General features: G+C 37.2%; 2 protein-coding genes across 6 annotated transcripts in view; one reads left to right on the top strand and one right to left on the bottom strand.

The window, feature by feature from the left end:
* Positions 1–11453, top strand: part of LOC306987911 (uncharacterized protein) — a 30000-nt gene extending 18547 nt beyond the window's left edge. The window contains exons 1-5 of one of the 3 annotated variants that reach the window (XM_079592550.1): positions 4544–4731; positions 5392–5715; positions 6199–6537; positions 6834–6958; positions 8577–11453. In XM_079592550.1, the coding sequence (XP_079448676.1) occupies positions 4677–4731; positions 5392–5715; positions 6199–6537; positions 6834–6958; positions 8577–8594 (861 nt within the window). In that variant the 5' untranslated portion in view covers positions 4544–4676 and the 3' untranslated portion in view covers positions 8595–11453. Of the gene's footprint in view, positions 1–4543; positions 4732–5391; positions 5716–6198; positions 6538–6833; positions 6959–8576 lie in introns of those variants that run through there. The other 2 variants (XM_079592551.1, XM_079592549.1) reach the window with 2 other exon arrangements.
* LOC306987861 (uncharacterized protein) overlaps positions 1–12409 on the bottom strand; it is a 434965-nt gene that overhangs the window by 69030 nt on the left and 353526 nt on the right. The gene's annotated exons all lie outside the window — the stretch shown is intronic.

Here is a 12409-nt window from a genome sequence, read left to right on the forward strand (position 1 = left end):
TCCTCCCTTAATTAGAATCATGACTGGCTCTTATTGGTAAACAACACCATAATTTTCTGGGGCCATGCAACCCTGTTAACTAGTGTGGAATTATTCCACAATATTCACTAATGACAGTAAAAATACTGCAGTAATTCCTCTCTCAACCAGTAGAAAATGCATTGAACACCTGATTATGCATGAAAAAAAAGAGTCATAAACTGGAAAACCGGCATAATTTTGAAAAAAGAAAAAAAACGTGATTTTTTTTTTTTTGGTCAAACCGCCCAGAACTACAGATATGCAAAGTATAGCAAATTAGAAGTCAAATCAATAATAAAAAGGGAGATGTATAAAACTGGCAATCTGATTGGGATACTGAGTAAAAGGGCAGATATTTTTATTTAATACAACCATTAGGAAGGAAGGCTGAAGGAGGAAGGAATTCAAGTGGGAGAAGGAAGGAAGACTGTATTATTTCAAGACAAGACTGGGACATACAGGACTTAATTCAACAATGCATATAATGGAAACATCTTACAGGATTGTGTGAATGGTGTGAGAAACAGTGGAATATGTGCTTTCATATTCAGTGGAATAAGATAAGATTAAGAATTTCAGAAGAAAGGCGAGGAACAAATAACATTAAAGAAGCTTTTAAACTCAGTAGAAGGGGGTAGTTTAATAATAGTTTTTAAATAGAGCAAATTTGATTTATAGAATATAGATTTATCATTATTATTATTATTATTAATGGTATCATTATCCCTCTCTGGAATGTGAAGGACTTGGGCTGTAGATGGAGGAGCTGAACACACTGCAACATTGAAAGCACGAGTCCTGATTGTTCTGGGAGTAGGGGTATAATGTCTCTGGTCCATTACACCATAGATGGCGGTATTGCTCGTTTCAAGAATGCGAACCGCCAATAAGCCCAAAAGAAGAAGAAGAAGAAGAGGAGGAGGAATAAGAAAAATAACCAGTGTTGCCAGATTGGGCGGTTTTGAGTTTGTTTGTGCGGGTAAAAATTCAGCAGTGCTGTCCACGATGGGAAACGTGCTGACGACACAGCTTAATGCTCATTGGTTTAAACAACCGTGATGCATTGTTCTCTATTGAAATGTTTGAATTTAAAACTCTGATTTCGTGTTTTTATGTGTATAAATTACGTGTGAGTAGGCCTATTCCCAAACTCTCTGACAGTGCGATCTGGATTTGTAGAGACCATGTGATTATGTATAAAAAAAATATATAGGGTGAATTCAGGTAGAGTGGGACATCAGGTTGAGTGGGACACTTAAACTTTTGAGTACTGTAAAGGGTTAATTTTGTAAGCCAATCACAACAATTGTTACTGTGTTGTAGCTGAATGTCTATTGGATATGAAATAAAGGTTGTAATTGGTGTGACATCACAGATGTGGTCTGGTTGTTATATTTCAAATTGCTTGACTCCTGAGACCTCACGGTAAGCCACCCGGCAAGTGTAAAGCTATTTTAGAATAATAAGGTTGATAATTCTATCACTTATGATGTAACAATAAAACTTTTGCTTTTACATATATTTATACTGTCTGTGTATTAGAGATAAATAACAATGAGTATCTAACTGTATAAAATATTTGTGAAAATTAGATTCACAGCACTGTCCCACTCAACCTGACAGTGTTAGGTTGAGTGGGACAGTGCATTTCAGGTTGAGTGGGACAGTTTTAGGGCTAATGCAAACACAGTGCAGCCATTTCATGAACAAGAAGATAACATTTTAAAGTTATAAGTAATAATAATGTGTCTGATTATAACATTTTTATAAAATTTATATTTTTCAATATACACAAGATGGCACCCATACAGAGAGGAGAGGGACAGAGAGAGATAGGGGAAAGGAGTGACAGGGCAATACAGAAAAGGAAAAGACGGCAAAGTAGGAAAGGAAGAAAACTAAACCAGTGGATTGAAGAGAGAATGGCAGGGGCTATTGAAGAATATGAGCAGGAGGTGACTGAAGGACACAAACCAAAATTAAGGTTTTCAGCCAGGGCATGGAACATCCCAAAATCAACACTGCAAAGGCGAGTGAAAAGGCTGGTGAGTGGCTACCGCCATGCCTCAAGTAAGAGCCCCCTGCTCTCAGCTCAGGCTGAGAGTGAATTGGCTTGCCTTGTTAAAATGTTGAAAGGGGGTTCCCGGAATGCAGTGATATACGGTGTATTGCGTTGCAGTACGCCAAAATTAATGGCATCCCTGGTTTTTCTGCGGAAAAGCAAAAAGCCGGTCACTACTGGTTTGAGGGGTTCATGAAAAGGAATCCAAACCTGAGCGCCACACATTTTCAATGCATGTATTCTGTTTTTATTTACCTTTTATACAACATCCCAACTTCATTGGAATTGGGTTTGTATTTCTCATGTTCATTTTAACCATAAAATAGTGTCCCACTTTCCCTAACAAAGTGTCCCACTCAACCTGATTGCTTCCAGTTTGCTGAAGAGGGTGTCAGATGGTGTTTAAAGATGAACAGTTTGTTAAAAAATACATAGGCTAAATTGGGAAAATTTCACCATAGTGGCCTTCATTACAATCTATTTAAACAAAACAAATACAATTTTAATACATTCTAACTGATTTAGGTTGTTTAAAATGCAATTTACCAAAAAGTGTCCCACTTTACCTGACTTCACCCTAGGCTAGCCTATATAAAAACATGTCTGTATTAAAGAAAAGAAAAAGATTGATAAACACGTATTTGGAATGGAATAAAGTGCTTTGGGTGTCTTGTTCATTAGGCTATATTTATTTTCATATAAAAGCAACAGAACTTAAATTACATCCAGTTTATTAGCAACACTGTGCACGAGCGTGAATCCCGCGATATATCCATCTTTGATCTCACAGGTGTCTGATCCACTTCGAGAAGAGAACTGTCCGGCTTGCCTGCACTTTTTTCACTCCTCCCCTCACTGCAGCCGCCTACTCTCGACCACATTTCAGGCGAGGCAAAGGCGCATCTCAAACAAGCCTATTCCTACACCCGTCTCCACTGTGACCCCTCGTGGTCACTTGCAGGTGTTGATCTGAAAAACCTTGACAACGAGCCATTCAAAAATGTTTTTATTTATTTTATTATTGTATTTTTCTAATATGTGAAGCTTGTAACCTGTAGGCTCCTCACTGTGCATAATGTTATTTATATTTATCTATCTTAATCTATCTATAGTCTTGTATCTATCTATGAATCTGTATCTATATCTATTAATCTATCTCTCTATATATTTCTAGGCGTTTGTTAATGTGTCACTATATGCTACTCTGTCTGTCTCTAGGATACCAGACAATGTGTACATTTTAATGTAAGCCTATAAATTTAACTAAACAAATCGCACTATAAATGTCACTATCACCAAAAATCCGCTATCTCAAAATCAAACTCCTCACAAAAACCCACGAAGTCTATGCGTTGACTTTTATACAGATGTGCGATTGTGTGGTCTGTTCCCGACCCTGTCAAAAAGCTTCGGAACGTCAGCCATCCCTAGAGATGACTCGATGGTGAATTATATAACTGGGAGGAGAGCACAGTTGAATGACTTGACTTGAAATAAAATATGGGACGACTCCTGTCGTGCACACTAGCAGACATCTGCAACTTTTACACCGTCCAGACTGCCTGCACAGGCTGCACTCTAGCTACTTTTCACTGAAAGAAAAAGGTTTGAATCAACGATGAATTCGTTTTGACTGCTAAATTCTGCATTATGTTCTGCAATGTGTAGGCTACATCTGAGGGTTAAAGTCATCGGTTCAGTTCTTGATTGCCGTTTTTACTGTGTCCACCTGGATATTTTAGTCATATTTGCTAATTCCCCTTAATTATTGCCCTGTTTTGATCCGTTGTCCTGGAAAATTTAGGCCCATTTATTTTTTTTAGGGCCCAAGCCTTGAAAAGGCGAAGGCCCTATTGTTTTCCTTCGGATTATAATTCTTTATTATTATTATATTACTACCTTTTGGGCACTTTTGGGGGCCTTAACGTGCTCAAAAACTCTTGTTTTATTTTATCATCGTTATTTTGTTTTAAGGAGATAAAAACGGTGCTAATTAACCTTGAATGAAATGCCAATAAAATTATACACAGGTTTCTTGTATACAAACAATACCGGATGCGCGCGCATCCAAGAGGCAAGACCGCTATATGTTATGCCGAGTTCTGTAAAAGAACATTGTAATTAACGTAGATTTCGCATTGTTTGTAAATTCTTGTTGACTCAATAATAAACTGCAATTTCAGAGTTGAATCTGTTTGCTTGTGTTTCATTTGCATATTAATATAACATTATGTAAAAAGTTAGTTAGTTCACTAGTATGAAATTGTCCAACTAAGTTTGTGAATCATAAAAACATGACATACCCTATGCATTTAGGTTAGTTTACAGCACAACAGCTCCGCGTCATCTCTGCTTCTGCTAGATATAGCCGTAAAGACTGTTGCTTTCTGCCTCTTAGATGCGCGCGCATCTACGTGATGACGTTGCACAGAAACCCGTGTATATCACATTATTTGGGCAGTAACATCTTGGGCGTTTTTTTCTTGGAGTGTTTTTGGTGAGCTTTTGGGCTGGATATCACCGTCCCAATCTGGCCACCCCGGAAACAGAACGTATTGAATCTGCTACATTTTCTGGGGGGAAAGTAGTGAAAATGAAGCTTTTCGTTAATATGTTGTCGGTGGTCTTGTTTTTCCTCGACTATGGTAGTAAGAGTCTTTCTTCCAGTGCTGCACCGACAGTTTCAATGTTAGACCACAAGTCTAGGAGGTGAAGACGAACCATATGGGTTATACAGCAACTCTTATTTTATTCGCGCAATCTACTATTTTTAGCGCAATTTCCTTTTGTTTGATGTAGGCTATTATACTAGCAATTTGGTGGATATATCATGGATTTTATAGGATTTATATGTACCATATACCTTAATTACTATAAATACATGATCTGATTATTTATTATTAATTTTAAACAATGTAGTGAACTAATGTAACATTATAGTGTTTTTTTATGTAGGATATTATGAGATAATATTCACTTAATGATCATTTTGTAACAGATACTTAAAGACACAGAGTTTGTATATTTGATGCCAAATATATTCAGAATAAATATTATATCAGAATAAAAAAAAGTTCAACGTGTACTTATCACTTAAAAAGACACTTTACAATAAGGTTTAATTTGTTAGCTTAAGTTAACTACATTATTTAAAGGGATAGTTCACCCAAAGTAAAAAACAAATCTGTCATCAATTACTCGCCCTCAAGGCATATTTCTCCACTCAAAATCTTAATGATGTAGAAAGAAAATAAAATAATTCACAGCACTATTATATATTTTTTGTTTGGTTTATGTTTCTTCTCCAGGTTCGTCTGGTGTTGATAAAGAAGTGTCAGTGATGGAGGGAGATTCAGTCACTCTATACACGGGTGTTCAAACAAACCAACAAGAAGATATAAAATGGTATTTCAGTGGCACACTCGTCGCTCACATCAGTGGAGATCTCAGTTATATCTGTACAGATGTTCAGTGTAATAAAGATACTGAGAGATTCAGAGACAGACTGAAGCTGGATCATCAGACTGGATCTCTGACCATCACAAACACCAACATAACAGACTCTGGAGAATATACACTGAAGATCATCAGCAGCAGGATTAGTGGAAATATCTTCAATGTTACTGTTCATGGTGAGTCATAGTAAATGTTTAAGTGCAGTTTATATGTGTTTAAAGCACATTGTCAATGTGTTTATGTAATGTTCTTACAATGATATTCAGTTGTTGTTGTTTTTTTGCCTGTATATTAATTAACTTACAGTACAGATAATCTCTTTACTGTGCAATTATCTCACTTTAGGCTACATCATTAAACAGTTCCTTTTGATTTAAAACTAAATTATTTATATTGGAAAGCTGCTTTAACATATTTTTTTCATAAGAAGCTGCAGTTGAGCTTACTCATGTCATCTCAGATCAGATACTGTTAACTGTTTAAATGAGGATTTAATGTAAAATAAGAATGTCAAATGTGTTTATGACCACAATCCATGCATAAATGTATCCTTTCAGATCGAAAGTCAAGAGAGGTCATGTTCACAGTTCTCTCATGTTGTGTAGTTGTTGTTTGTTTTCAGCAAAAGATCCTCCAGCATCTGTTGGTGTGTGTTTCAGGAGTTTCTGCTGCTGAACGAGAAGAAGTGAAGATAAAGTCAGTGAAGGAGGGAGAAACTGTTACTTTTGATCCTGGTGTAATAAAAAAATCGAAAGATTTAATTATGTGGTATTTTAATAAGATTCTCATCGCTGAAATCACTGTAGATCAGAGTCAGATCTGTACAGATGTTCAGTGTGAAGAGGGATTCAGAGACAGACTGAAGCTGGATCATCAGACTGGATCTCTGACCATCACACACACCAGAAACACAGACTCTGGAGAATATAAACTACAGATCATCGGCAACAACGGCTTCAGCGTCACTAGAGTGAAGAGATTCAATCTTACTGTCATTGGTTAGTGTATAAGTCAGCCATTCAAACAACCTCTGAGGAATGTAAATAACAGTTCAATATTTTAAATCAACCCAATAAGTGTTGGCTTTGACATTTTAACTAATGTTATTAACATGAACAATGCAGTTTTCCTGTGAACACTGTTTCCTGTTGATCTCTCAGTGCTGATGCTGTTTTAACTGCTGTTGCTGAAGACAACAGATGAAGCATTTAAATAACTGATGATATTGTTAAATACTGGATGGATACTCATTCACTCTCCAGTAATAATGTCTGTCTGTCTTCGTCTGTTCCAGGTTCAGGTCTGTCTTCAGGAGCTGTAGCAGGAATAGTTGTTGGTGTTCTGCTGGTTTCTGCAGTTTTAACTGCTGGTGTGATTTACTATCGCCACAGAGAGACCGATGCACCAGTACCACAGAGTGTAAGTATTACATACAGATGATTTAACAAGATATACGAGATTTACTTATTATCCTTTATATTAACACTACAGAAGCAGGTATTCACCGGTGATCCTGTCAAAACTATCAAAAACACTAATAACTCCCAGATAATAATAATTATAATAATACATTTTATTTATATTGCGCTTTTCTTATACCCAAAGCGCTACAACAAGTAAAGTACAAAAGTAAATACATTAAAAAATAATAATAAGAAGAATGCAACAACAGGTAGAATACAACATCCAGTGTCACCAATTTAGACACAAACACCATCTTAAAAAAGATGGGTTTTTAACTGTTTCTTAAAACTTCTTAATGTTGGGGCATTCCTAACAGTTAAAGGAAGTGCATTCCACAACCTAGGGGCTGCCACAGAGAAGGCTCTTTCACCCATCGTTTTTAGTCTGCAAGAAGGCTGTTTAAGGAGGAAAGAGTTGGCAGAGCGGAGAGATCGAGAGGGCATATATAGCGTAATTAAATCACATATATATGATGGTGCGATTCCATGTACAGCTTTATGTGTTAAAATAAAATAAAATAATCAATACGGGCATGGACCGGAAGCCAATGGAGGTTCCTAAGCACCCCAGATATATGCTGACGAGAAGAAGTATGCGTAAGAGTTCTGTATGTGTTGTAGCCGCTTAATAGACTTTGCAGGTAGGCCAAGATAAAGGGCATTACAATAACAAGTGCATGGACAACAAGTGCATGGACAAGACTTTCTGCATCAGGTAATGAAAGAAAAGGCCTAATCCTGGCAATATTCCTAAGATGGAAAAATGCAGATTTTGAAATGCTCTTGATATGTGCTTCAAGTGTCAAATGAGAGTCAAAAATTACACCAAGATTGCGAACTTGAGATGACGGGAATACTACATTATTTTCAAGGTGTAAACTGAAATTTCTACCATTACAGGCAGCTGCAGGGGTACCAACTAAAATAACCTCTGACTTTGAACCATTCAATTTAAGAAAATTGTGGTACATCCATAGTTTAATTTCCTGCAGACAGTCAGAAAGTGTTGCTGAGATACCTGTGATATTAGTTTTCGTGCTAGTATAAATTTGAGTATCATCAGCATAGAAGTGGAACCCCAAACCATGCTTTCTAATAATCTGCCCCAAAGGAAGCATGTAAATATTAAAAAGCATCGGGTCAAGGACAGACCCCCGAGGAACACCATGACATACCTGTCCAACGTTAGATTTATTGTTTTCTAAAACAACAAACTGGGTACGATCAGTGAGGTAAGATTTAAAACACTCCAACACTCCCGGAAATACCAAGCCAAGTCTCGAGTCTCTCAATCAACATAAAGTATGTATTTTTTCAGATGGCAAGCGTCTTACTAGAAAACACCAATACTACAGTTTAAGTCATTTAGATGTGATATTGAAATCACTATACTTCAAGTTTATATTACTGTGGTACAAAAGATGTGATGAAGTTTAAGACGGTGTTAAATATTTAGGAACTGAAATCATGTGTAGGAATAACAGGAAAAAACTCAATTATGTGTCTGTTTGTGTGACTGCAACATCAATCCTCCTCATTACTTTAGCCTTCTGTGAATCTGTGTTTTCTTACAGGAGGATGATGACATGTGATATAACTCACCATGTGATCCGCATGACAGTCCTTTGAGGAGGAGGAGGAGGACATGTCCTGAAATCACGCAAAGTCAGACTCTGAAGAGAATTAGGAAATGACGGAGAGAAGAGGATAAGCTGAAACTCTCAAGCTCACAAAGTAAATGTGTCACGATTTCACTAGTCGGTACCAATACATTTTAACGATTTAAATGATAAATTAACACATTTAGGGCCAGATTAACTAACAGCTTGTCTCAGCGCAAACCCTCTTTTGGCGTTAAAAGATACTGTCAATATTTACTGAAGACAACGCAGTGAAAAATTAGCGCTGAAAAGGGGACTTATTTTTGCGGCTGAAATTATCGCATAGCCTATGTATTTGTAGGAGTTTCCCTTTCAGCAAAATTTACACTAGGAGAGTATTTACATGAATCACTCAAGGTGATTTACTAAGGTTTGCGCTCGTCATTGTACTGGTATGTGTGGCATTATTTACCGCCCAAAAAAAGCACGACTTAAACCAGACGCTAGCTGGTAGATTGCGTTGTTCATTATGGAAATGATCTGACTGGGTCTGTGTTCTTTAATTTGTGTGTTGACAGTAGATCACGCGCAGAACTTTTTTCATTTTTGGAATTGCACTCTCGCGTTAATTTGCCCTGTTTAGTAAATCTGCCCTTTAGCATTATGCAGTATGAGCAATACAATTGGAATGATCTGCCTAACTCAGCCAGAGCTGCTGAGTCCGTAGCCATATTTAAGAAACTGCTGAAGACGTATCTTTTTCGGGCAGCACTTGATCCAGTACTACTACCACTTTCTTATCTATTCTAAAAAAAAATAAAAAAATAATAATATATTGCTTGGATTGTACTGTGAAGGGTCATAGCACTTACATACTGATGTCCTACTGCTGGTTTAACTGCCTCTATTGTTTCTCATTTGTAAGTCGCTTTGGAAAAAAGCGTCTGCTAAATGAATAAATGTAAATGTAAATAACATATTGAGTGTAGATTATTATATAAAAAAAAAAAAAAATGCCGCCTTATTGGGAAAATAAAGCCCTCCATACACCTACCCGATAAACACTTTATTATAAAATAGGAATTCTAATTTTTTACACATATTTTCTTAATATTTATTGAAAACAAACACCTTTCCAATCAGATATGTGATCGGAAAAAGGAAGTAGAACGAGTTCGGCAAAAGGCGCCACTGCTGACAGGTTACAGGTGTTTTTTGGGCTTTTGTCTAGCCCAACCAGACAGTGGTGGGCGGAGTTAGTGTAAATACTTTCTGCCAATAAAGCGGGCTATTTGCACTTAATGTAAATAAACACTCCATATAAGGACACAGGGAGATAATCAGAGAAACTCAAAACAGGTGTGACTCAAATCAGTAACCAAGGCAACAAACACGGTAATCAAACAGGCGGGAAAACTAGAACAAAATGAAACATGCTCGAACAGAACATGACCCTTACAAAACGTTATATTAGTTGTGGAAAACAAGACAAAAATTCAAAGTAAGAAAATACATTGATTGTATAGCCACAAGTGTTCTTAACAGTCTGCATTTTTGATACTGTGGGTGTTTTTACTGTTATTGTTGCTGTAACTGAAAATGTTAATGTTTCTAATTTAACCACTAACACTAACCCTTGGTTATCCACCTTTAACAGAAAACAATGGTTGACCAACTCATATATTAGTGAATAGCATTAGCAGAGCATGTCCAGCAGCTGCTCTGCAGACAAAACCTGCATTAATAAGCTTAGAAATTCATCAACTTATCTTATGGTGAAATGTTTTTCTGGGAGCATTTATTCTGTCCAATGCCTGTAACTGGACCCTTGTATGATACAGACTCCATTAAATGTTATTACTATGGGATTAAACGTGTGAAATGCAAGATGTGCTGTTTGCAGAGGCGGACAGAGTACACAGCTTCATTACTTGAGTAAAAGTACAGATACCCCTTGCTAAATTTTACTCAAGTAAGTAAAAGTACTACAGTCAGATGTCTACTCAAGTAAAAGTACTGAAGTACTTGTTTTTAAAAGTAGGCTACTTGAGTATCAAGAGTACAAGAGTACATTTTCTCAATATTGCATTACTACTGCCACAGTGCTTACATTTATGTACAGAAACGTCCTACATGGAGTTATGACATTTTTTTATGTTAATACTTTGGAGAATGTAAAAGGAATTGAAAGTAAAATCAAGTCATTTTCATCTTTTTCATCATTTTCACCATGTTGCTTTATTTAATATTAAATAAAGGCAATACAAGGCAATAGCGCAATGGCAAAGCTCTGACAAACCTCTGCTAGAGTTTTAATGGATTTTTTGCACCCACATTTGAACCGGACCGTGTTAAACACACCGCATACTCAAGAACATCAAAGCAAATGCTCAGCTTACATTAATGTGTAATATCAGTCAAGAAAATTCAGCTAACAATTGTGTGTACATGTGAGTTTCTCTGTTTTTTCATTAATCAAATCAATAAACCTAAACCAGCAAAGAAGGCAATATAGCAATGTTCTGACACACCTCTGAACCACACCTCTGAAAGGTGATTGCTGATAGGCTGTCCCAATCAGTGATGCTGCACAAACCAGTCACGTTTGAGAGGGAAACAACAAATTGAGGGTTTCCGAGATTTTTATTTTTTCCTTTATTTTTTATTTTTTAGAAGAAGTAACAGGTACTCAGTACTCACGGTTATGGATAGAAATGTAGTGGAGTAAAGAGTACAATATTTGCCTCTCAAATGTACTTGAGTAAAGTCATGAGTACTCCCCAAAAATGATACTCGAGTAAAGTACAGATCCCTCAAAATTGTACTTAAGTACTGTACTCAAGTAAATGTTCTCCGTTACTGTCCGTGGCTGTTTGTCAGCAGGAGTGCTACAATGTAGAAATGTATTTTGTGTTTGTCTTGTAGAATAATATCACTTTACTTAGTTACTTTAGCCTACTTGTAGGTGCCAGGTTTGGGTTGATGTCTTTTATTTTGAAATTTGTTTTGGTTTACGTCACTTGTTACAGGTGCATATATTACCTGTTAGTTTGTCTGTGGTTGGCATGTAGGAAGGGGGTGAGTAGCTGGGACGCTCACTTTCTGTTGACCGTTTTCGTTCGTTTTCATTTCATTTAGTTTTATTTTATTTCATTTGTTTTGCTTACTTTACCGTCATCATTCATCATCTGTTCACTTCAATGTTACAATAAATCACCTGGACTGCAATGGAAACGCGTCATCTTTTACTCCCTCTACTCAGCCTCTTAGCGGTTACTGGCTGCCGCTATATTTAGTCAACAGAAACGGCTCGCTGTTGGATTTGATTACCGTGGATTGGAAAGGATTTCTTCGCACACCGCATGTGAAACGCCGACGCACACATTGAAGTGAGATCGCGCTTCTGTATCCTGACGGCAGAAGAGGTATGTGCGCGGTTCTGCTATGTTTGGCTGCAGCATTGCTGTTTATTTGAATGAGAAGACGCTATGGTCGCGGGCCGTGCAGTGTTTGTGTGCCGCTAATTGGATGGAATGCGTTTGTGGAATGAAGTCGAGTTTACTATGCACTCGTAATCGCGCTGTGGTGCTGCGCCCATTCATGAAGTTGTTGGCTTGATCTGCGCGTTGAATTACGGCGCTGTTTGGATTACTGGGATTGCGTGGTGTGTGAAATGGACGCAGATGAGTCTGCGCACGCTGCTGTGAGCAGCAAAAGAGAGCCTAAGCTTACGGCAAAGGCATTGGCGCTTAAAATTGAGGCATTGCAAAAGGATCGCAAGGCTAAGGTGAATCAAATGAAGAGCT

The sequence above is a fragment of the Phoxinus phoxinus genome (genome assembly GCF_949152265.1).
Source record: "Phoxinus phoxinus genome assembly, chromosome: 20".
Taxonomy (NCBI): Eukaryota; Metazoa; Chordata; class Actinopteri; order Cypriniformes; family Leuciscidae; genus Phoxinus; species Phoxinus phoxinus.